This window comes from Typopeltis vanoorti, chromosome 19 (genome assembly GCF_054136105.1).
Source record: "Typopeltis vanoorti isolate ZY-2024b chromosome 19, IOZ_Tvanoo_1.0, whole genome shotgun sequence".
NCBI classification, from domain to species: domain Eukaryota; kingdom Metazoa; phylum Arthropoda; class Arachnida; order Uropygi; family Thelyphonidae; genus Typopeltis; species Typopeltis vanoorti.
In genome coordinates this window covers 2,263,126-2,290,442 of record NC_143567.1, presented here as the reverse complement: position 1 = coordinate 2,290,442, position 27,317 = coordinate 2,263,126, and the positions used below count along the sequence as shown (strand labels likewise).

The window sequence follows — 27,317 nt, the reverse complement described above, 5'->3', positions numbered from 1 at the left end:
CCTTTCGGAGTTTGAATGAAAAACATCCAGATTGTAAGGTGAGTGTAGCTGCTTACGCACCACTGCGAAGCCACCAAGGGAAGCATTCCTTGTTTTTGCATTACGCAGCTGCAAATGTCTCCGCATTAGTATCACTAAGTACACATGCAAAGAATCCTTTCGCCTGTTAATTCCGAATGAAGTCACGTGATTGTGCCTTACTCTCATGAGATGTGAGATTTGCTTATGATAATAAATTTTAGGTTCTAGAAAAATTTAACCCTCGGATAAGAATGCGATGAGAAAAGCATTGTAATGACGACTCTTCAATTTCTCTTCATTCGTAAGTAGTTAAGATCACGAAGTACGTTTGAATTCTCAGAGACTGAAATGTTATTCAAGACAATCGTCTCTCCTTGATCGTTGAAATTTTGATTCCAAGAAGTTCCAGGAGCTTCTCCAATTCGTGTTATCGACTCCCTGCTATCGAGTGATCTCCTTGACATTCTTAAGATAGTAAACATCACAAGTCTTTGTGTCATGACGTCTTAATAAAATGATAAAATGCGTGGAAACACCTTTATGACAATGTTTCTATCAGACACAAACACCAATCCCTGGAATAACATTTACATAAACCTCTAAAATGAAATCAGTGCCAATTTGGATTCGTCTTTGCCCGTTTGTTCTTCTCATTTGCTTCGATAAAAGACGGAAGTGTGTGGAGACAAAAACATCTGCCTCGTATCATCGCTACTTCTGACATTTGCCTCGCCTTCTGTTTCAGAGAACTGTTCTGCTGTTTTCGTATTCACAATATGTTACTGACGTCAACAGTTTATTGATGCAATCGGACAGCGGCAGCTGCAGCTTCATTGAACCGGATGCAAAATGCAAGCAGTTACGAAGGAACTCTTCAGTCCTTCTCTTTTGTCGTCGTTATTCATTAGGGATGTTCCTTGACGGTCGAAGTTTTCCATTAAGCATGCTCTAACCGGTCAAATTCAGGATTTCCGAGGGAGGACGTGTTGTCAAAAGACGGCATGCTTGGCGTCAGATTCAAAATGATAACCTTTGGGTCATTGCATGCAGCGTATAATGCAATCTTCATTGGAATTCTTACTTCGATTTCCCTTATGTTGAGAAAGTGTTTAGTTTGAAAGTCACCTACTCGCCAATGCAATGAAGCTATTTTAACCTTTTTTTTCCTTTTTCAAAAAAGACAGGAATACGCTCGTGTATTAAGTTACTTTCGCACTGTAATACGACAAGTTAGAAAAACAACGAATTAATAAAATAAACGTCGCATAGATCGATGACAGTAGCTAATAGGCTATGAAAACGATAACTATTTCCCCTTATCATGTACAAATTTTTATCAAGATATTCAGAATATCGCAAACTCTTTTTCTATATTCAAATAAACTTAAAATAATATTTTGTTCTATCTGTTTTTAGTACATTCGAGGCAAAAGAATTATTTAGACTTAACGGTAAGTAAAATCGACGTTCGGTGGCGTGATTATCGAAATGGAGTTTCACAAGGATGTGTTAACAGGAGAATTGCTTTGTCTTTAAGCACATAATCATCATCATCATCACGAACCATGGGGTCCCTGCCCGTTGATGTCTGATGCCTGTTTCACTATCTTCTTTCACTTTTCTTTGTCCAGTGCACAGTGTCGCAGTTTTTGTACACCCATTCCACACCAGTCTTCTATATCGTCTATCCATTCTCTGTATGGTCTACCTCTTCTGTTTAAACCATCCAAAATACCAAACATAAATGTCTTTATCTTCCGGTCCTCACTCATTCTACAGATGTGTCCAAATAATTGCAGCTTCCGTTTTATAATCTTATGCATTAGATTCTGTTTTGGTTGTATCTTCTGATAGAGCTCTTCATTGGTGATTTTCTGTACCCATCCTATTCTTAGAATCGTCCTGTAACAAGTTCTTTCAAATGCCAAAATTCTTTTTCTTGATTCTTTATTTATTACCCACGTTTCAGATCCGTACAGTACACCGCTGAAGATGAATGTTTCCAGTGCTCTTAGTTTCGTTTGCAGACGGATCACTTTACTTTTCTAGATATTATCCATGGCCTTGAGATTTGTTCTTCCCTTTGCAATCCTGATATTTATTTCTTTTTTAGAGTTCAAGTCATATGTCAGTTCACTTCCCAAACATGTGAATTGTTCTACATTTTCTATATCAGTTCCATCCACTTGTATCTTTTGCTTTATGTTCTTCTCACCAAATACCATTGTCTTTGTTTTTTCCAAGTTCATAACAAGTCCAAATCTCTCCCCTTCCTCATTTAACAGTTTCAATGTTTTTTGTAGTTCGTCTTCTTCAATAAAAACAATGTCATCTGCAAATCTCAGATTGTTAATTCTCATTCCGTGTACAGATATTCCTTGCATCTTCCTTCGGTTTGTCCATTGCTCTTTCTAAATGTGCGATGAATATGCTTAGTGATATTGGGTTCTCCCTGTCTAGTACCTCTGCTTGTTTTAAACCATTTCGCCAAATCGTCACCTATTCTAACTGCTGCAACTGCATTCTGATAAGCATCTTTTAATATAGCTATTAGCATTTTTATCAATTCCATAGGATTCCAGAACTGTTAATGTCACTTTCTGATCAACACTGTCAAATGCTTTCTGAAAATCAACAAAGCAATATATATGTTTTTGTTTTTTCTCCTAGCTTTCTCTGCTATTAACCTCATTGTCAAAACCTGTCGAATTGTAGTTCTATCCTTTCTAAATCCTGCTTGCTCGTCTGCAAGGTATGCTTCCAACTGTGTTCTCAATCTTTCTGTCAAATTCATCATAATCACTTTACCAAGGTGACTTATCAAGGCAATTGTTCTATAATTTTTACATTCTAGCTTATTTTCTTTCTTGTATAATGTTACTAATATTGATTTCAAACACTCCTCTGGCATTTTCCCTTTTTTCCATATCGCATTACATAGTTGGTGCATTTCTGTAACCATACTTTCACCACCATATTTAATCATTTTTCCAGTAATGTTATCGTTATTTTCTTGTTGTGTTTTAGCTATCCTATTACTTTTTCTACCTCTCCTCTTAAAATGTCCATATCGTGTTCATTACCTGGTGGTGATATCTGCTTCAATTCTTCAGTCAGTTTCCCAGTGCTATCTGAATCTAGTTTTTCTTCATATAACTCACAACAGTATCTTGTCCACCGCTCTACAAGTTTTCTTTATTCATCAATACTTTTCCTTTTTCATCTTTAATTGTGGTCTGTTTTGGTTTCCACTTTCTATTAATGGTTCTAATAATTTTGTATACCTCCCTTGTTTTATGCTCTCCATAGTACTGTTCTATATTGTTGCATTGGGCTTCTAGCCATTTCATCTTATCCATTCTGACTGCTTTTTTCTCCTCATTACACTTTCTTCTATATTGCTCTTCTATTTGTTCTGATGTATCCCTTCTTATCTTCAACATTCTTTTCTCCTGTACTAACTTCAGTGTTTCTTGTGTAACCCATTTCTTCTTGATTTTCTCTTCTTCTGGTACTGTTTCTTCAACTGCATCTTCTATCGCCTTCATTACTCTTTTCACTCTTAAATTCGAGTTTTTTTCTTTCTGCACACTTTTAAGTGTCTCTTCTAACACTGTTCTGTACCTTCTTCCTATTTCTGCTTCACTTATTCGTGCTGTATCTCTTCTATTCTGATGTTGGGGTTGATATTTCTTTTTTAATTTCAACTTGATGTTTGCAATCACTAAACTATGGTCCGAGTCTATATCCGCTCTTTGAAAAGTTCGACATTGCTGTACTGATGTTATCCATCTTCTTTTAATCATAATCATATCAATCATGTTTTTGGTTTTCCCATCATTTGATCGCCACGCCCATTTTCTACACTCCTTTTGTTGGAATCTTGTGTTACAGATCATCATCTCGTGGTCCACAGCAAATTCTAACAATTTTTCAACTCGTTCATTTCTTTCTCCGAAACCATATTTTCCCATAACTCTTTCCCAACCATCATTATCTATTCCATCTTTGGAATTCCAATCTCCTTCAATGATTAGCACATCTTGTTTTGGTATTGTTTCTATTGTCTCTGTCAGATCTTTGTAGAATAAGTCAATCTCCTCATCTGTGCTGTTAGATGTTGGTGCATAATCTGGACTATTGATATGTTGAATGGTTTTGCCTGAAATCTTGCCACTATGATTTGTTCATTGACCGATTTGTAGCCTAACAGTGTCTCTCGAGCTCCTTTGCTAAGAAGGAAGCCAACTCTTGCTTCGTGCATGGTGTCATGTCCTGACCATATTACTTCGCATCCATTGATCTCTCCAGATGATGTCCATCTCATCTCTGCCAATTCTAATATATCCCACTCATATCTCTTCATTTTCTCACGAAGTAGTTCTAATTTTCCTGACATCCAGAGTGTCCGCACATTCCACGTTCCTACTAATAACAGTTCTGTTAATTTCAGTTTCTGTTTCTTTTCGGTATCCCACTTTTCGATCCAACCCAGATCGCTCGCTTGGTATCGCGGGCCTTGTTTATCCGGGCGACGCCCGAGCAGGCATGTTGTCGCTGTTGATTGTATAGGCATCAGATAACAATCGTGTTTTTTCTTTACGGTCAGAGCATCGACACTCATCTTACTGACCCTCCTCCTTTATCCAGGCTTGGGACTGGCATGATACCCCTAAGGATCCCATGGCGGAGTTAAGCACATCGCCTCTGATTAATTTGGTCTCCTTTCAGTTTCTCATTTTGGTAACCTGAATTTGTCAATTGGAAGCCTGCATTCGACAATTTTTCGATCTTTAAGTAAGAGGATTTAAATCTATTAATCTGAGTTTATCATTTTTCTTTCATTTTAATTGCATTAAATAATTCGCCGTTTTACAGTTATATGGTAGACAGACGCACACAAACAAAGAAAGAGAGAGATAACAACACTATTGTAAATGTATATTCAAGATGCAAATTTTGAAAGGTAACTTTTTTGTTTTTTTGATAGTCTGTTTGGGTGTTTGGGTGTTTGGGTGTTTGTTGCGTTTCACTTAAAGCATCGCAGGAAGTTTTCTATGTAGGAAGATAAAAGATGGAGTGAGATCTCTTTTGCACAGTTCAGTGGTGTGATTCTGAAGAAATCTTTAAATAATATTTTTAGCCTATGGACAGACGAAGGCATTTTCTGTTCTCACAATTAAAAGACTGGAGGCTTTCTAGAGGTGAAGACGATTTGAAATCATGAATAAGACTTTTTATTCCACCTCTTTTCGAGGAACTTGAGAATGCGCATATGCTGACCCAAGGAGAATCTCAGGTTAGTGGGGCGTGGTTTAGGGTATTGCGAAATACAGAATTTTCACTTGTCTTTTTGGGGGGAGATAGTAAAAATCTTCGAGCTAAGAGAGATAATGAAATTTATAAACGAATCACAGCCACTAAACATCTGAACAAAATCTAGAGAAAATATTAAGAAAATTCCAGTATTAGCGGAAAAGCCATCAGCTTTTTTTCAGCAGATTTTTAAGGCTGTACCACTTCTTTATCGAGAATTATTAGATATAAAGGAAAATATTTCTGTCGAGTGGTAAAACTACAAAAAGTGTGAAACATTTTCAAAGCACTTGATTATGCTTTATGTAAGCGGCGGAAATATCAACCATTTGGCTTCTTGGATGGCTTTTACTGTATAAATTCGTCTCGTCCTTTCATCTGAGCTAAGGACAGTGACTAAACATTGATTCTCCTTCAAGCAAGTGTCTACTCTGCCCTTGGACCTACAACACTTGTCGGACGACATTCAGTTAATCAGGGCACAGCATTTTCTTTCTCCCTTCTGATTTTTTTAAGCAGGAAATGGGTGAGCGCTCATGCGGGCTACATTTAAACCATTCCTTCAAAAACAAACTAACGGCGGAGACAACAGAATGAGCAATTCTAGTGTGAAAGGAGGAATTTAAGAAAACAAATCTGGCAATAAGCGATCGACGGAGATTTTTCTAAATTGTAAGAGTGGCAAATAAATAGGTTAAAATGCCGAAGTAATTCGCCATCGTGATCTTATTTAACCTTGAGTATCGTGCACTGCTCGCAGAGAGAAACTGCGGATTGGAGTTTTGTTGTTTTTTTCTGAAAACGTCTCAAGGATAAATAAGCAAAGTCTGAATTGTATCGACTTACAGAACACGCATGCTTGATCGAGAACTGAATGGCCTGTGGCCGAACTCTCCGCTCTCTCTCACTCACGCATGAGTTCACTTATAATGACAACAAAGGAAAGCTTCAAAATAGAATTCATTTTCGAATTAAATACCGTTTTAAGGAATGGAAGTCAACAGGCCGGTGGACCATTTAAGAACTGTCGCGATAAAGCGAACCTCTTTAAAATTAGGTCTTGTTTAGTACAGCTTAGCTTATTTCAAGATTTGGTTTCCAAGAAATCCTGAAACAGGTTTCCTTCTTAGGACCAAGAGAGCGCATGCGTATTTAGGATTTTATGTGACCATAATATTTCTCTAATGAATAAAAGCGCTAGCACTGAAAAACATTAACAAAAATATAAAGAAAAGTCTAACCGAAGCGAATTGGTGACCCAGGTAATAAAGAAAGAGAAATGGGGTCATTCAAAATGAAGAGCGAACACCGTACAAATAGCCAATCGTGAATCAATATCGCTGCGGAACTACTCCTCACATTTCGCTGTCGACTTCGTTTGGAAAAATTCCTGTCGTGTTCTAACACTTGTCGATTGCAGTTCTTAAATAAAACATTCGTCAGCCACTCCCCCCGTTCGGCCGATTCAATATTATTGACGATCGTCATAAAAAATTGTCGGGATTGTTCGTTCTTTCTTCGCGATACCCTCATTATGCTTCTGATACCTTTTCTTTATCAAACAGGTACACAGCGTCGACCAACTTCCAACCTACTTTCGCCCGAAGGACGCTTCCTTGTTTCGATGAACCCGGCTTGAAATCCAGTTTTAAACTCTCTCTTATTCACGAGCCTAAATATGTTGCCCTGTCCATTATGCCTGTTGAGGTAAGTACCTTTCGTATAAATGTGTGTCATTGGACCGACGGTTGCACTGATTACAAATAGACGCATTAATAGCAGTAAGCAAAATTACTTCAGGGAAAAGAAAGTTCTGCTAGGGATTATCCTTGGAAATAGTCAGCGACAGGGTGTGGAATGTAAATTTATTATGCAACCAAGTTGTTTATCTTTCATTAAATACAGTCTAAATTTAGAAATCATATTATAATAATTGTACTTTTGTACCTGTTAAGACTATAATGAGCTATTTATGTAGAGGCATTATGATAGATACCGAAAAATAGGTTTCTTGTAGGCTGATAGTGTTTTGAATTTATTCCTCTGTCAACGAAGTTGTCTCTTCATAATGCATAACACATAGAGAATATGTATTATGAGAGAATATGTAATAGTGTTATGGTTGTGGAGATGCTTCTTCCTTGAAGTACGAACACATGGTGCAATCTCCAGAAAAAAGGAATACGAAAAGTTATTTTGACAGTTATACGTGTTGTCTACGCTATGATTCTACCCTGGAAACAAATCCGATGTTATCAACATATAATCGTTCACACATATTACTTTTATAGCTATCACACACATTTACCACAGGATGTCAAAAATATCCTGGACACTCCATGCCAAATGAAATCCATTACTAACACAGACTACCGATTTGGGACAAACGCCGCCTTATAAAATTCTAGACGACTGCCTACAGGACGCATTTCAGATGATTAATGATGGAGAAGTTCGTGACCTGAATGACTTCGAATAGAGTTGGCATTTGGAGCAAGACTGCCTAAGAGCACAACAGAAACCGGAGTCTTGATAGGATGACCGTTTACAGAAGCAACTTGGGATTACAGTCTGATAAGCAGAGCTCACCGGGAAACGTAGGATATGTAACTAGAAACAATGCTCGATGTGAGCCGTAAACAAAGAATCGACAGGATCGAAAAGTGCCATAACTTGTCAAACGATTGCTCTGTTCATCTACAGATGAAGTATATGTAATCTACAGTGTCCCCGATGGAATCTAACAGCGAACAACCAGTAAAGGAGATACCCCAAGAAGAAAAAAGTTAGTTTTAAGGTGGGCGAAGAAATAGGAGAATCGGAAGCTAGAATGAATCCTAGTTATTTCGTGGGGAAAGAAAGAACCAGAGAATGGAGACAGCATAACGAAGCCATGAACTCCATCGTGCTTGGTCACACAGATGCAAAGTGATAGTGGAGTGATGGTTTGGAGCATGTTTTCCTGGCATTTCTGGAGCACCTCAGTGGGACAAGAGCGGATGATGCGATCTATCTGAACATCACGCTAATTAACCACACCCTTCCACGTGAACCACTTACAGTGTATTAGATGGACATTTTCAAGCTAGTAACAAGCATAGTGCGGAGCTGTGTCGTCCAGGAACAGTTATAAATACCTGGGAGGGAATTTTCTTTTATGGATTGATGTCCTCAGTCATCACATATTAATACGATTGAGCATTTTTTTATGTGGAGGAATGAAATGTGTTGTAACAGGATTCAGAGAATATTATGGAGCTGCAGGAATTCATCCGCATGGGATAAGATGCATACGGTCTGTTTACTAAACTTTAAGACGATCCCCTGATATTCGAGGTTGTCATAAAGGCCTACGATGGTTCGACACCCCATTAAGGTGAGTTTCTCTAATACATTATCTCTTAGTGTGTGCATCCGTGCATGCTTTATATTATGTAACGCGCCAATATATTAATGAATATGAAATTTCCGTGTGTTAAGGCTTAAGTGCCAGAGAAACTCATGTTAAAAATATAATGGAGTAAAGCAGCACAGAGAAAATATTAAAATATTATTTAATTCTTCCAATATTGCGTCTCAGTCATTGAGACATTGTCACGGAGTACAATATGAGATTTGCAACAAACATAGGCACAAGGCAACACAAAATTAAATGAAAAACTTGGGAAAAACTAACTAGGTGGGATGCCCTCTGTGGGTACATGTTTGTGGCTTACGATGTAAACTGGGATCTCGAAATACTGTATTAGTATTTCCCATATTTTAGGAAGTTTAATGCAATCATATTTATTTAAGTATATATACACAACGTTGACAAAAGTATTTCGACACCTTATGTTCTATGCAAATTTCCGATTCTACCACATGCAAATATTCAGGAAGTGTCTGCAAGTCTGGTAATAAAAAGTGAGATGTGCTGCATGTTTTGCACTGCACTCGATGTCAAGATGCCACGTTCAGCTGAACTGACAGACTTCCAATGTGGGGCGGTAGTTGGGTGTCATATAACTAGTCTTTCTGTCCGTGACGCTGCAATCCGTCTCAGTATACCGAAATCCGCCGTTGCTTGGGCCACCACCACAACAGGAAAATGCCCTCGGAGGCTACCGACAATCACTGACTGCGATGAACGATCTCTATCTCGGAATGTTCTAGCATCCCCCCACGTCATCAGCGGCAGACCTCGCAGTCAATCTGGAAAACTCTGCAGGGACATCTGTCAGAACTACATCTGGCCGCAGAGAGTTGTATACCTTAGGCTACCACGGCAAAGCTGCTGAGATCAAGCCACACTCACCACCAAACGATGTTGCGATCAAGCTGCACTCACCATCAAACAATGTTTGGACTGGTGTCTTTCGTCGTTCCTGGACCGCAGATGATTTGAAAAGCGTTCTGTGAAGCGACGATTCACGCTTCCAAATGTTTCACTCTGTTGGTTGTGTTTGTTGGATCTGGAGATTACACGGGGAGAGTTTCTGGCTGGACTGCATCATTCCAACTGTCAAGTTTGATGGAAGCCGGGCTTGGTTCATTGGTGGAGGTGGTACAAAACCATGACGACTGATGACTATCTCGATATCCTAAACAACTTCATGCTTCCGATGCTGTGGAAGCACATGTGCTTCAGCAGTGACCCTTGCATGTTTCAGCAACAATGCTCCATGTCCCACTGTAAAAACCTGTCCGAGACTGGTTTCTACAAAACAACGTAGAAGTGTTGGCTGGCCGATTCCACAACTCAACCACATCGAACATTTCTAGGACGAATTCGAACGCGGAATTCGCTCCTCGCCAAGGTGACCGTCATCAGCATCAGCAATGGGGTAGCTTTGCGCTGGGAATGGAAGAAGATTCCTGTAGAAATTGGTTGGAAGCATGCCTCGAAGAGTAGTTGCAATCATTCAGGCCAAAGATGGTCTCACTCGGTATTTATTATATATATATATATATATATATATAATAGTTTGAAGTTTAAACAGGCTGTAAAACGCACGAAAGTGTTGACAAAGATACGGACAGACGTAAACGGCTTTGAGTTATGCATACACTTGAATGATAAATCTTGATAAATGATAAATCGCGATAAAGGTTCCTTAAGTTGTAAACGTGATTAGAATCTTTTTTTTTTTAAGAGGGCTCGTCTGTATCAGGTGTGTGTGCTATGGAAGTTCCGTATCGTAGAGCACATTAATTATAGCATCTTGGAATATTGGCATTTTTCGGTTATCTTCGGTACACTACCCACTCGGGCAACCAGGATAGAAACTGCAATGGCATTGAACCATGTCCTTTTCACAGCGTTTGATGTAATAGCATTGAGGGGTGCCTGAGAATCACGAAGTTTCCCAGTCCTTCTACTGAAGATGTTTCTACTCCTCCTATTTACAGCAATTGAACTTCTTTAACGAATCCCATCTTTTTTAACATATTACCTTCAATGGGATGTTTGAGGACAAGTAATTTGGCTTTTTGTAAACGTATTGGTAACGACAAGGGAGTTAAGCCTGCAGTCCAACTCTATGTTATATCTGTGTTGTATGGCTGGTTTGTTGGTTAATTTGAAGGAAATACAAACGGAATTTTGTGTCACTTGAGTGCTACAGAAGCGCTACATCAAGCCATAATTTAAGTAATAATAATATAAGTATATTTTCTATTCCCAATTAAACAACATATTTTGTTTTAAAAAAGTGTCAGAAATCAAACTACAATCCTTAAAAATAAATTCATGCTTATAATAAACCCAAAGAAACAAGAAACCGAGAATGTGTTTTTGTTGTGTGGGTGGAAAATATCTTCGAGAATAGGAAGCGAACAACGTTTCGAAGCGACGAACTCTATTGAAGGTGTGTTCTTCTGGCCTGTTTTTTTTTTGGGGGGGGGGGGGGTTGATTTCACTTGAAATCAAAGGGGGTTTTGATTTCACTTGAAAACGATCATGGACGGATTTAAACCAATTGCTGCACTTGACAGTTGGCACAATGAAAGCTGACACGATGTTCGACGAATTCGAGGTGGAGTTGAATGGACAGAACAAAGAGTGGCAGTTTTAAATTGCCGCATTCAATTATTTCCACTGCTTAGTGATACTTTTTTAAAATTATGTTTGCACTTTTAAAGAAATGTCTCTAAATATTATTTGATCTTCGTATTGGCTTAATAAATCTAAACTAAATATTTCCTCTGTCTGTTTAGGAGACGAGAAAGGTCGAAAACTCAGAGGCGACCCGTTTGTTAATAACCACGTTTGCAGAATCGATGCCGATTGCGCCTTCTTTCATTGGATTCGTCATCTGCGATTTCAATTACACGAGTACCAAGTCTTCGAAAGGAACGGAGGTAAACATTATAATTAGATTCGCTAGAAACGATACTTATTTACCTTCCAGGTTGACAGAACTTGAACTGCCGTGAAGGAAACCTTCATCGAAGTTTTTAACAAGCGAAAAACTAACACCGAAGGAAGCTTATAGAGAGATCCAAAGTGAATTTGCAAAACGAAGCATTCGAAGGAAGAGCGAGCAGAAGTTAAGACAGATTTTGAAGTGAATAATTGAAATCAATCCTATTAACGTAACGTAATCCTATTAATCGCACTCCTTATCACAGCATTTGACGTAATAGCATTGAGGGGGTGCCTGAGAATCACGAAGTTTCCCAGTTCTTCCACTGAAGATGCTTCTACTCCTCCTTGAAAGAGGTACTCATAAAAGGAATGACGTTTAAAGTGGATAAATTAAAGGTTTCGATCTTTTCAGATCAAACGAAGGCAACGTTTCGTAATCTTTTAAATCGACACACTTTAAAATTACTCTTAAAGAGTTGTTTAAACGGGGATCAAAATATTAGCTCTTATTTCCTTGAGCGCTTTGTTGCAATGTTTCCGGTTTTCACAAAGCGAGGTCTACTTTCGGCCAATAAAATTCATTCAAACTGGATAAGCATTCTAATCTCATCTCATCTCAGTGGTGTCAATGCAATTTAACGTAACTGAACATTCGTTATTGTTCATCCACCGCTATAAACCCACTTTTGTGATCTGCACCACACTAAGCATCAATCTACAATATTCTGGGGATACTCTTTTATCCCCAGAAATGCTCTTAGTATCTTATATCACTTTTTGTATTCTTGTTTACCTGATTTTCAAAAGATAAAAAGGATATTTTGTATTCCTCATGCTTGAATTGACATGCAACAGTGCAGTACAATATCCAAATGATATAATAACGAAAGACATAAAATGCACTTTCGACATCGAACATTAATCTCATCTTCCTTATACCTCTTTTACCTTGCGGTGTCGAGGGTTTATTAATCATCGCACCTCAAACTGTTCACAGGATAAGGTGGTCAGCCCTACCCCAGGTGTATCCTATGTCTGTAGTGTTGAGTTCTCAAGGTCGGTTTGCCTGCTTTGCGGGATGAAAAACCCCAGGATAAACCAGGGAAAAACCCTATTGTCCACGCCCAAGACCGGCTAACTTGCCTATGGCTGAGGAAGATCCTTCAGCTCTTCACGTCACCGACGGGAATCGAACCTAGGACACTCCTTCCCCAGGCATATGGTTGCGAAGCGCACAGCCACTAGGCTAACCGCGAGGACTCGAACGTTAATTAAACAGACAAATTACTTATGCGAAAATTATAAATGCTTGCAGAATGTCCAAATAGGTTTTACGATATTCGGTGTTTTCCAATTAAAGCTCTTGAATAATTGTAAAGATCTTTTTGTATAAATGCGAGGCAAGAATCCCATTGTGAACGCAATAAATCGGTACGCAGAATCAGTGGCGCACTCAATATTTAATTTGGGGGAGGGGATTTGAGTAGACGATTTACGAATAGACACTGCGCATTGCATCCGACCTATGACTGAGGATCTGCAGTGACCGCCAATACATGATACCCGTGTTCTCCTCTGGCCCGGCTCGTGCAAAAGAAGTAACTCTCGGTCCGCCACAGCACTATCTCGCTCGCCTTGCGTTTACAACGGCCGTGATTCACGAGGGCTATAGGGTATTCCCACCTGACGTAACCGCTAATTTATAAGTAGTAGAAATAGAAGACACGACACAACATAAATAAAAAAAGAAAATTAACTCCTTAACCTACAAAGACGTCTGTGACACGTCTTTTGTTTATTGCACCAAAATTGATTTTGAATTTTGGTTTCACATATAAATACAACCGAATAGAGACGCTAGACAATCTTGTGCCTATTTCCTTTCAGCCGAGAAAAGTTGCCAACGGTGTATCGGCTATTTTGTTTGCGTTTGCACAAATTCATCGTTATTTGAAAAATAACGATGAATTTGATCCAGCAAATCACCCTCGCCCAAAAAATTGGCAGAAAAACGACCGCTTTCTGATTTTTAATTGATACGTTAAGGGGAAAAGAGATTTGGAAAATTTTCTACTGTTTTTTTTTATTTTTTCCTATTTTTTTTGGGGGGGGCTCCTGGGGTTCCGGTCCCGCCCCCCTGGATGCACCAATGCACAGAAACAGGCCTAATATCTCTTGAATTTTTTAGATTATCACGTGCAAACATAGGTTATTATTATCTCACTTATACAGTCAGGAAGTGAATGTTTAATTGAAGTACTGCGAACATTGAAATGTAATGTTATTAAGAGTTATTATACATGACTCCTTAAAAATTGCAACTTCACTTTTATAGTCCTCATCTACTCCATGACGTCAGTTTTTTTTCTTCCTTAAAACGATAATGATCATCAAAGATGGCTGAAGTTTCAGCTAAAACTGTTCCAAATATATTTTATTGAAACATCACTGTGTTCTTATTTGTTTCAAGTTCCTTGTACAGTTTAAAATATCGAGAAAGTGGAATTATATAAATATTCTTCAAAGGCTGCATAATGAAATATAATTGCGTACTTTCCAAATAGAAACAAAAGTTTCTGCTCATGAAAATACATAAATAAAATCAACGAGGCTTGTCATTTGCATTTTATATACAGTTCTTATTTATTCCTTAACTGGCAAACTACTGGAATTTTCCCATAAATGAAAGATTAGTTCCTGGTGTCTTCCGCATATTGTTCGGTGTAGATTAGTTCGTCATTTCTGCAAACCTTATTCTGTATTTCAGTTAGCATGCAGTATTTCAGCAACCTTTAATATACGAATTTATTACCAGAGCTTTATGATCCTAATCATCAAGTTAACGGTGAACTCTCGCATCAGAAAGTGTTAGATGGGGGAATGCCAAACTCATAACAACATCAAGACCAAGCGGTCTCGACATGCTGAAAGCAAGCTAATGAAACGCGATAACAACGAACATAAATATTAATAGACTTGGGTGTCCTCTCTCTCAATAGTCTCAATTTGCAAGCAATATATGCAAAGAAGTGCCAATCTTCATAAAAATTATACTGTATTAAATTCTATACTGTTCGTTTGTTCCCCCCCCCCACCAATTATGTTAATCGGTTTGAATTTTCCGGCGTGCAATTAAATTTAGATTAATTTGGAGTTTGGTCGGTTTCATGCTGTGTCTGCTTTCGATGCACAGGAGGTGCAATTAAAAGCGACGATGCTCCTGTTTGCTTGCTTTTTCTTACATTATCTTATTTTATTAATAAGACACGTGAAGCATATTAGAAGTGAAGACATATTTTGCATTTTTAGAAATCATCGCTTCAGAAAATTCGTTAATAACAAGTAGATATTTTAATTTGAAATCCAGCTGATTGGCAGTTAGAGGTTTGTGTTGTCTCTGAACGAGACAATAAGCAGTCAACTTACGCTCTCTCAGTTTGCCTTTTCACCATCGAATTAATTCGAGTTTGTGAGGGGATGCGCTCCTGTTTCAATCCTGCCGTTCACCACGTTTTCTGCGCTTGTATTAAAGGGCTCTTATTGGTTGCACGTGAACACAAAATACAAATGCTCATTTTCCACTGCGCAAATATTTTTTTATTCATCCTATTCAATCTTCATTACCACCCCGTGTTTGGACACTGGGATTTCACGTTAAGTTCGGTTTCTCGGTGCACTTCCGGCAACACAAAACCCACCAATGAGCATTCTGACAGCATTCATTCGTGATGTCATTCGGGTCAAAGGTAGCCACAGGGGAAAAGAAAACAAAAACAAAGATGTTGCATGCAAATATTAATATGTTGCCTAAGCAGTCGCTCGTGACACGGACTCAAGGACACGTGATTCATCTTCATCTCTCTCCTTTTAAGATGTCATTGCGTATATGCTGCTTGCACTGATGCACGCTTATCCCATCTCACGGAAAATGTATTGCTACGCATCTCTGAAGAAAAAATCCCAACACACAGGAACAATATTTTTATTCATCTTCCGCATTATTGCAAAAGTACCCCCCCCACACACACACACAGTGAGTATTGAGCAGAAACGTGTCATGAGCCAGAATGAACGTGTACATCGTCTAACATTTTAGGACCTTTTCTTCCACAAATTTTGCTTTAGTATTCTAACATCTTTTTTCATTCGCAAGTAAAGAATGCGACTGCAATAATATCCTATGCTTTAAATGTGACCTCTTTAAGAACTGTTTTTCTCTCTTTCCCTCCTTTGCCCACTCTTTACAAGACGTCAAAAAATACCCGCTTTTCCTATTCCGTGTGGCAATACAAATAAGAAAAATACGCCAACACATTTCCCTTTAAAAATATAAATAAATTAATCCTGTCTTTTATATCGTCTTGAATAAACCGATTTTCCTGGTATATCAGCAGTTATCCGGTGAAATTCGGAACACTGCTTGCATGTTTAATGGTTTTAAGATCGAGATCGTTGCACTATGTTAAGATGCCGTGTGTATAATCTGACACATTCAAAAATCTGAAAAATAAAACCTAACCTCTTCGACCTCTTTTATTATGTGAATCAGTCATTCCAGACATTCCATTCATTGTCACCGCAGGGTGTCTCGCTTTCCCGAATCCTTATCCCTAAGAGTGCGTGAGCGTGACGCCATTTAATAATGCAAATGGAGTGACAATTATAGAGTCACATATCAACAAAGGTAAGCGGGCTTAGAAAAACTTCGCTGGCTTACTGCACCGCATCTTAATAAAGTTATTCCGTTTCTATTTAAATCTGTCCTCATCACAAATCTAGGGGCACAAGAAAACGATATCAAAACGTACTTCAGCAGCTCAAGACACCTTGACCCCACCAACCCTTTTCCTGCAAACACTCCGCAAAACAAGTTTGCTTCGGGTATTGTTATAGCGACTAATTGCTACGTTACAAACTTACAAGGTTGTACAGTCCAGCATAAAATCGCGTTGCAAATATGAGATCTGGCCATGTTTTGCTGCTCAAGCTCTAACAGTACGGACAGTTTGGGCAAAACTCGAATCTGATGTAGAAATGTTTATTCGGGTTCTTCGCAAACTGGAAATGCGGATATTACACAAAAGTTGTATCAAATCCTGTAACTGGGAGATTATTAAATTTAAAATAAAAGTATTATGAGATAAAATAATCAGCTTTTAATAAAGAAATATTCGCTATTAACCACCTTACCGGCTATTATGGATCAAATACGCATCCTCATACGCTTCGTATCCATCATATATTTCAATGTAATATCAACGGTATTACAATTTTAATATGCACTTCGCATCCACGGTAACTTGGACGTATATATACGTCCTGGCCGGTAGCGTGATTTTTAACGTATATTTAATTATTAACAGTTCTTGTTATCCGAGAGTGCTCACTTTCCAAATATTGGTATCACAATCGAAATCATTAATTTCTCCCAATCAGGCGTGAGTTCAGATGGAAGTCGTAAATGCGTGATCGTAAACGAAGCCTTAGACAAACATCGAAAGAGAGCACATGTTTCTTTTTATATTACAATTAATCCAAGCCACTTCGGGCCTCCAGTACATGGGGAGGTGGTCTGGCACCGGGCAATGAAATCCTCTGAACTCCTAACACACGCTCACCAACGCGTTGTCAGACGGTGATATTTAAACCTAAGGACGAACACTTTTTTCCGAACATTACAACCCCAAATTCAGACGAATCAGCTTTTGGAAACTTGTATAACTGAAGTAACCGTATGGTTTTACAGGTGGGAATTACTGATAACGAAGGGGAAGGAGTTCAACATTAATGACGGTAGAAATAAATATTTCGTCCATGAGTTGGCTATTTAACTCAATATGCAGAGTACCAACCGAACTTAATGTATGATGTCTTCAAGTGAAAAAATATTATAGAAAAATGTTTTTGTCTATACGAAACAATTTTGACGACTTTCTTTTATTTTAATCTTCTTCACTTAATGCAATCATAAAAAGTTGAACATTCTCTACAATAATTTCTCATTGTGATGTTCAAATTTTTAATTCCTTTCTAATCTCAAACGTTTGTTTAAATTCCAGGTCCGTGTTTATACAAGCACAGAGCAATTGCACAAGACAAAATACGCGCTTCAGACGTCTGAAAAATTGTTGGAATTCCTTGAACAATATTTGAACGTTTCTTCCGGCATGACCAAAGTAGGTAAGTAAATTGCGCTTTGAGTTATCGCCAGTTCATTTATAATTTCAAACTGAATTCTTAGATTTTCGGGCTACAGTGGTAATATTTCAAAATGTGCACAATTAATTAGAAAATTATGGCATTTATCAAATTGCAAAAGATAAATTGACATCCAGGTCTTGTGCACTGTTACATGTGGTAGAGCGCTGGCAGTTTATCCTTTACAAACTACACACAACGGAAGAAAAAAAAATATAAACATGGACGTATAAGGAGCTAACCCCTTTTAAACCTACCCTCGGAGCCCAATTTAGGATAAAGTTAATCTTAGCCGTACACGGAAATATTTCCCGAAAATCCAAGATCATTATAAACTGCTGGTATTTATCGAGCAAGCATTCGAGACGAAAACCTTTGGACCATTAACCCCATTTAGATTGTTTAGCTATTGAATAAAAAGGGACATATTTATATCACTATTGCTGTTACAGTAAATTATTCTTGTTATTTATCGTCAATCTTCTCCCAGAAGTCAATAAATTCGTCTAAGGGAGCGGAGGCTTAATTCTGAGAAATAAAACCCCTTTTCTGTACAAGCCTAAACATGCTGCTGCTGCAAAGAGATGTTCAAATTGGTGCGTTTTGTGTTTCTGAAAAATAAACCAAAGCTCCCTCCCACTTGAAGTTGTTTCTATCATTACTGCGATACGACAAAAATGTACGCGTGGCACATGAACTCTACCCGCTCCACGCACACACACATTACTTTATGTACTGTAAATGGAAGACTGTATGTAGGCCTCCAATAAATGGGAGGTGGTCTGGCACCGGGCGATGAAATCCTCTGAACTCCTAACAAGCTCGTGTGTGTTTTTGAGGCTATTTACGTGAATATTCAAGCTTAGTTATTGCTAAGTGCAAATATGCAAACGATTATTTAGTGATTGTACACCTGCTGAGAGCAACAGAAAGCTTGTGTGATCTTCATGGCATGTCACCCCCAACAGAATAAACTTAACAGATTATTATTTAAAAAATGTCATTACGATCAAACCTGTCTAGTATATCTGCTGTATTAAAATAGAAATTATCGAAACTCACTTAGTTTCAAAAAGTATTCACCCTTCCTATTCTAAAGTGCTGAACCAATCCGTTATTCTTATAATGCACACTGAACACAGTGAAATCCTCAAGGAGGGTTGATCTTCCGTGTTAATCTAAGCAGGCACCTGAGCAGGTCAACAGGATTGGAAGAAATTCGGAATACACGAGACGCTTCTAAACTTGCTTAAGAGAAGTCAAAAACTGAGTCTGTCAGAAAGAAATTCAGTCCAATCGGATTAAAATAAAGTGGGGCGGTTGGGGGAGGGGACAGGATTTGCTGCAGTCTCTTATTCCGAAGGAGCTAATGCAATCTCGTCATTCAACAGTTGACGAGTAAATCCGGAATTTGGTTGTCCTTACATTGTTTAAGGTTTCCCGACAGTTCCCACACAGGGGAACTAAACTGGAGAAGGGGTTGCAAACGAACGAGAAGAGAGGGAAATGCAGTAACTGCCCTACATATTGCATCCTTGAACCGATTTAAACCAGTTATTTATCAACTCATTGATCTACTTCATCCAAACAATAAATTAAAAAAAATCTCCGATGTTAGAAAATCATGCAAAGGGGATTCGATGCAGTTTAGAAGTGGCTACTTGGGAGGCATTGTTGCTTTGATCGTTGAGAATGTAAATCCCCCCCGCTCCGGCTCTGAAATTCGCGCAACAGCATCATAACACGGACAACAAAGCAATGATTTCACTGATTACTGAAATCGATGAAAATAAAATCATCACTTTTAAATTGCAACCAACTTTCAACTTCCTAGAACTTGTCCTCTTTCTAACAAATGCGTTTCATTATTCTTATTCGATCCCTCTTTTCCGCAAGGTCAATGTCAGTTGAATGTCACAAGTCTGGAACTGCTGTTCTGACTACGAATGCGACATTAAAGGGAAGAAACGGTGTTGTGCTGCGCGGGATTGTTCTAATTCCCCGTCAGGCTCGGCCTTTCGATCACGAGCATTCGCTTTCAAAAAGTGAAAGTAGCTTCATCAATTACACATTCATCAACGTGTTATTGACGAAAGCTCTTCGTGTTTTATTTTCGTGAGCAATTAGTGGCGGGGATGCTTTCTACAGAATAGCAAAAAAATTAAAGAAACCGAGCTCTTCGCCCGCTACCTCCCACATGCTAAATTTGCTCCGCTCTCGTGTCCCTTTTATGGATAATTTTCTAATCCTTTCGCTCTGCAAAGAGAAATGTGAAACAACTCCTAAAATAACTGGTTAAGAACATCGCTTCTCGACAAGGTTTCTGTTACTGGTGGGCATCACAAAGGAATTATGTTTCTAGCGACGAAACAGAGAGGGCAAGGCGATGCCTCTTCGCCTGACAATAGATCACGATACTGTTGTTTGCGATCGGAACTTGTTTATCAGACATGTATGGTGGATAGAAACCAATTTGCATAATGAATGGTAGTATTGCTAACCTGCAAAGCTTCCGCGAGTAATTAGACTTTTTTAGCTCATAAGTATTAATCCTTCCTCCCACATCCATCGTTGCTTGAGTAATTCTTCTCAACACACCCACGTGTTTCAGTATGTGGCGGCGAGAGTTTTATTCCCTTGTTTATACAAGGAGTAGCAGCTAACCAAGTCGCTTATCGTGCCAATTTTGCATGATGCATTCTGAACAGAAGAATGCTTCAAGAGAGAATTTAAAAGAAGTTATCACGAACTGCGTGGCGTCTACAATAAAATTAAATTTTCAATTGAAGACATGGCAAGTTTGATGCAAGAATGTTTGTGTGCGATGTGGCTTGAAGATGAAGCCTTTACTTAATCTGTATGATGAATAAAATTAGTCTGGTGCTTGGATTTCATGAAGCCTTTGATATCTCAATCACTCACCTTTTAACAACGACTATGTATATATATATTTTTTTTTTTCGTATTTTTCCAGATATTATAGCAGCTCCCAATTTCGAGGCAGCAGCATTAGGACACTGGGGTCTGCTGATCCTTGCAGAGAATTTCGTTCTATTCGATGAATCCGAGTCTAGTCAGCAGAATCAGCAGAGCATTGCGGAGCTGTTAGCTCACGAATTAGCAAATGCGGTAAGATGAATTATATCGCTTTCTCTCATTACTAGTACTTTTGCATTAATTCTTTACTATTTTAATAGAAATTCCACTCACAAAAGCTTAATAAACTCTATGCTCGTATTGCAGACGGACAATGGGAGGACTGATGAGAGAATATAAATGCTCTTCTTGAATTATTCGGGGTTGCACTTTGAGAAACAAAGTTCAGTGAATATCAACAGAAGCAGCAGGGAATTATGAATAGGAAGAAGCGTTAGCGGGGTGAGACGGATTCAATGTTGGATCGAAAACTGATGGTGCTGGCTGTTGCTCGAAATTTTTCTGGAGAGTGAAAGAACTATAAATATGAGCTGACATGAACAGCGTCCAGAACAATCGAAAGAAAATTTCTCAAATTACAGACATAACATGCATACGGGAACTCTGCATCGGGAATTGGGCTAGAAAATTTACGTCACCGACTACTTGGTAAGAAATTAAAATACTCCAAAAATAAAAAAAAAACGGTTTAGAAAACACCTTCAGAAAGTAACGATATGGTTTCTGGCTAACAAAACCGCATGGTTGGCCCGAAACATGCCGGTGATGGTGGGAGTAGCGTAATCTTGGCGTGGAGATTGCTCTCATGGACCGATTCATACATGGGAATTGCCCTCCATAGTGGCAATTTGGTGTGATGGATTTTTGACTCTTCCAACAAGACTGCGCCCTGGTCACCAAGGGCTCATTTTACAAGCATGGTACGAAGAACATATTCAAGCGTTGCGTGTGCTCCCTGGCTGCCTAACAATCCTGATTTGAATCCCATCGGACATTTGTGGGATTATGCTGAACGCAGCATCCGCCGGTCGACTACAGGGTCTCGTTTAGTCGCTGACTTCCAGGACGTTATTCTGTCTGGTTGGTCCAGAATTCTTCCCCGCAACTTCCCTGGTCAAACGGAGTCAATGCCAAGACAGATGCAAACGGTAATCTGACCAAAGGAGGCCCAGCACGCTACTACATCGGTGTCAATAATGTTTTGGCTCATGAGTTTGTTTCTAAGTGGACCTCAGAATGGGTGCTGTTCCCTTAGAACTCGTACATTCTTCCCAGTGGCTCTCATTTTATTAATATTCACAACGGACACTTGCTAAAATATTTAAACATTAATAATTTTATCATTGCAAGTTACCATGAAATGCACTCGCAGCAGAATTGTGTTGGTGTTTGCTGATTTCCAGAGTCAGTTCGCAGAATGCACAGTTTTTAATTACAGCCTTTTATTGCTTGACGTTTCCCTTGTTTTATTTCTTCGCAGTTGGAGTAAACAGAGACCTACCACTTAGCACACAATGGTATCCGAGATATTTGACAAGATAATTTATACATTTTGAACATTAACAGAACCGGTTCTGTAAAGCTACTGCGCATGCTAAACTTGCATCGTAATACCGGTCGTTTTTACGTGTGCCAAGCACGCTACATGACAGTTTCTTTTCATTACTTACTGCGGTGAGAAGAATAACTGGGACGCTTTTAACGCTCATAACAATCCAATGAGTGGCGATTCTTCAAATCTTCAACTTGTTTAATTAGCTGCATCCATACACACGCGCGATATTCATTTCCACGCTTGTTCCTCGTTCGTATAAGTGCATTTCAATGCACAGCCATGATTTGTTTTCCTGCATTTTCGACTGCAGTTTCCTTAAGTGACCAACATGCGGGTGAGAAGCGCTTTGTGTGTCAGCGTGAGAATGGTTGCCGCACTGTTTTAAATAAAAAACTGCGTTCTTTATGTCGTAATAAAATAGTCTGCATGCAGGAAGGGAGATTTGAAATGAACATTAGTGTTAAGGCGTTTCCTTATTAACTCAGTTTTTATTATTTTTTATTTTTTTTTCTGTTATCTTCATTACGACAAGGACTAAGAATCTATTAAAATTTCTTGACCTCCCCCAAACATATACTTGGAAATATTAAGCGATAATAAAACTTTGCATCTAAGAAAGTTTTTTTGCTTGTTTAGCCATCTAATATTTATTTGTTAGGAGTGAAGGCAGTTTCGTTACGTGAATCGAGAAATGGAAATTTTACTAAGGCTACACCATAATAGTTAAATGCAGCGCCTTCTTAGCCGTCACGTGGACAACGCGATATTTGCACTCGGATCTTAGACGGAATTCGAACCTAGGCTCGAATCCCGTCTAGGAGAGTACCCATTTAACTTTTAATAAGACATGTGTTCTTTACTGCGCTCAAAACGGGGATGTCATTCTACAAAACGTAGCAACACGACTCTCTGCATCCTGTGCTTTATGGTCTCGCACTAAGGTGACGATGTTTAGGGTTATGGACGGAAATTAGTTATTTCCTCGGAATCCTTTTTGTGACACCATAATCGAAATTTAGTGTTGGTTAGATTTTAAGGGATTCTGCCAGCGTTTTTAAGATGTACTCAAATATTTACTTCATTCATGGTATCTTTTCTCTAGAGACCATTAATTTCAATACGATCAGGCTTATTAAGTAAGGCTTTTGCAACAGATTAAAAGAAATCGGTTTCGTCATCGGAAGAGAAAATTCCTCCCCTCAGCTAAAATGTACTGATTAACTGTCCACCCAGCAGTACAGTGTACAGATCGGAGCGCCATCACCTATATTATGTAGTTCAATGACAACGAAGCCGACAAGACAAAATTTCTTGACAGTGTGACCTTGGGCGAGTTTGTCTGTTCACAGAGGATAAAGCGAATCTTTTTTCTGACTAAACTCCTTGGCAACTTTGTCTGGAATCAATAAACAATCTCCTTGATATCGTTAAAGAAAAGCAGCAAAATTATGGAACAGATTTCTTCCCGCAGCGAAGAACATTTCTTTTTCTTTGATGCTGCATCATCATCATAGTAATCACGTTCATCTCCCGTACATGACAACCTTCACACTTAAAGTCTGTCAAGCGTGTTGATACTTATACACAGCGGTAGAATCCTGGATGTAGTTATGATGACTGGCATGTCTACTTACTAGATCGGGAATTATCCTTCTGACAAGGCCAAGTGTCAGAATGACGATATCATAAATCGCATGTGTGCGTGTGTGTGTGGAGGTGGGAGGAAATGGAAGGGATCTTTAGTTTCATTCCGCAGCCTATTACATCAAGGAAACTGATTTATTGTCAGTCGACAACGGTCATTTCGAATATGAAGACGCATATTAATAATTCCCTTGTTGAATGGGAATTATTAATTCCCAGTTTTAACCTTACTTTGCAGTTGTGCACGCAAATCTCAGAACTGGAATCGCATTCATTCTCCAGCGATCTCGGTGGTCCAGTCCAATGGTCACCTGTTTCAGTTTACCTTACTTGCAGAATCGCATCTTATGAATTATTTTATGTGTTCTCATTCTGCAACAGAAGAGGCATCTTAAATCGGCTGAGAGACGGCGTGTTCTGTTAATTCTTTAGAGAAGGAAGACATTCATCAGACTAATTCCAAGGCATTCTCACAAAGGAAAAATACGCATTGCGATGCTCGTGATATAATGCCGCGTTATTAGTCACGCTAGCATCTTTTGTCCTTTCCAAATAAATTATATTTCCCCCCGAAAACGTTATTTCATATTTTAGAGGACAAATTTCATGATCAGAAAGTCACGCAAAGCAATAAAGTCACAACACGGTGGTGACGTATTCCAAATGCGGTCTGAGGTCAATTGGCGAAGATGAATGCGGTTCATTCTGAAGAATTCCACAAAGAAATGATTGTTTTCTTATGGTCGAAAGAATTACCGAATGAACGACTACAGAAATCAATACTTTGAATGGGGATTGTTGATTATAAAGAATTCCATAACTTTTCTTTATTTATAAAGTATTATTTTTTATCGATGGAATCAGTATCGAAAATTTGAAAAAAAATGCTAATGTACAACACTCGTCTTTTTCAACCAATTCAACCGCAAGTGTTTCCTAAAATAAACTGCATTCATTGAAATATAAATTTTAAAAGAAATGTTTAAGGAAACTATCAAAATATTTGACACTCAGGTGGAAATTTTTTTCTGATTGAAATTGAAGAAGTTAACAAACGCCCAAATTTCACTGCTTTAAGAGCGCTCGCATGAACTTCGTCAGCGCTTATTGCAGAATTTGACCAACTTGCATTCTGGTCATGTTCAGTTCGGAGAAATTGGACTGTCAACACGCCCGAAAAAGAAGTCAACACTTACGGTGCGAATGCCCGCATTAATGTGCTTAACTATTTTCACCTTCTGTCTATTCGGCAGAGCACAGTCACAAGGAAAATATAACGCGCAACGTCAATGACTTCCCCCCACATTTCCGGCGAATAATTTCTTTTCAAGAAACAGCTAATCACTTAATTCACGACTTATTTTCATGACGATGACAAATCCTTAAGACGGCAGCTTTCATTTTCGCAATCAGCATCTGTTATGATAAGAGCGACACATTACGGACTGTAGAATGCTCAACAGAGCAAAGAATGCCGATCTAATTCCGTTTTTCATGGCGCGTATTAACTTAATCGAGTGCAATTTTGTACACAAACAAACGCACTCGACTAGCGAAAAGCAATCATCCGAGAAAGATCGGTGACTAATCTGAAACGCACAAGCGGTGCATGTTTTTACAAACCAGAGCACCTCATAATGACACCTAGCCTTTATTTCTTTTTTTTTTCCAAATATTATATACACCCCAATTGCTTACATTCTACCAGAACTTTTAAGGGCCTCCAGTAAGCAGAGTGGTTCTCTGACACAAGAAATGAAGTCATTTGTCACCTAAAGATGCACATTCATTCTACGATGAGTTTCTAGCCGCAGTCTGTTGGCTCCGCAAGCGCCTTTTCATCATCTTTCGTTTAATTGCTTTCAATTCCAAGATGCAGAAATAAGCTGTTTTCTTTTCCTTTTCCGATGCAAATACTTTTATATCTGCCAATCAACTTACGACCATGATCTTAACAACAAGTTCTCGTATGCGTTAAGAAAGCCTTTCAGTTGTGTAATTCCAAATAAATCCACGTGTTCTGACAGACTATATGAAAAATCGCTTTTCTGCTGAAACATTTCCAGCGCGTAAGCGTGACACGGCAGACAAAGAAGTTGTCGTCATTCGTTCTTAACAAAGGAGAAAATGAACACCTTAATCAAAATTGCAGCAACAAACTCCTTCTCCAAGTTATTAGGAAAACATTTCAATGCATTCCCTCCAATTGTGTCATTAGTAACGGACAAGGGACCGGTTGATGAAGAGGTGCTCTTGATTATACCCGGGCTTGTTCACAATCTTCCACGCCGAAATTTGTTGCAAAACAGAAAAAGAAGAAATTGAAATTAGTCGAATTTGATTAATTTCATTCCCTTAACAAGGCGGGCTGCATAATTGTGTTTGGACCGTAAATAAATCTTCCAAAACAGTGATGAATTGTTGTGGTCTCCAACATCTTTTATTTTGCGGTTTAGAAATAAGAAGAAACGATGAATCTTCATTCATATTGTAATTGAGACTCTAACAAAAGTAAACCCGTTCCTCTGCAAAGGTGAGTTCCATGACTTGCTTTTAAATGAAGCCGCTTGTCTTCATTGATACGCACAGAGTTTATTCACTCAATGCATGAACGGTTTCAGAGAATCGAGACCTCCCAGTTAGATAAATATGTTTATTGTATTATAATGTAGCAGAAAACTCCATTATTGGAGACAAGCCAGTTTGTCTCCAGCAGGCTTTAAACTCTTAGGAAAGAAAGCATTTATTGCGCACATCTTGTGAAATATTCTCTCATTGGAACCTTTCTGATGACATCAGTAAAAGATGTTTGAATGAATAAATGAAATAGAAATAGAATCTTTTCCACCATCAAGGTTAATTTTAATACAGGAATGTCACCCACCCACTGTTTCCTAAAGAAAGTGCGTACGTTAAAAACAATTTTAAGTTTCTATTGATATATTTTATTTATTATTCTTAAGTTCTTGTTCTTCTTCGTAGGCTATTCTGGGGTCGCAGAAGTACCACTGGCTTCTCGAGGGATTAACAACGCACATGCAGTATGAGGGAGTCGCATCTGTTGAACCTCGCTGGAACGTGGTAAGTGCAGTCAGTCACGGAATTTAGCGAATTCATTAAAGGCTGTGAAATCGCACTCTTTTTTAGTGAATTAATAAAAGCAAATATTTCTCAAACAAAATTTGCCGGGGAAAATCAAATACAGTAATCATAAAACTCAGCGGTACTCAGTTGTTACCCAAATGAAAATCACGTTCTTCTTCTTATTATTATTGTGTGACACCTTCAGAGAGTCCA

The 27,317-nt window shown here is 38.6% G+C and overlaps 1 protein-coding gene across 2 annotated transcripts in view; it reads left to right on the top strand.

The window, feature by feature from the left end:
* The window catches only part of LOC150095819 (uncharacterized), a 178,747-nt gene that overhangs the window by 13,974 nt on the left and 137,456 nt on the right, over positions 1-27,317 (top strand). For both annotated transcript variants that reach the window (XM_090409107.1, XM_090409106.1), the window contains exons 2-6: positions 6,903-7,044; positions 11,536-11,679; positions 17,746-17,866; positions 20,859-21,013; positions 27,003-27,101. In XM_090409107.1, the coding sequence (XP_090265233.1) occupies positions 6,903-7,044; positions 11,536-11,679; positions 17,746-17,866; positions 20,859-21,013; positions 27,003-27,101 (661 nt within the window). The remainder of the gene's footprint in view (positions 1-6,902; positions 7,045-11,535; positions 11,680-17,745; positions 17,867-20,858; positions 21,014-27,002; positions 27,102-27,317) is intronic.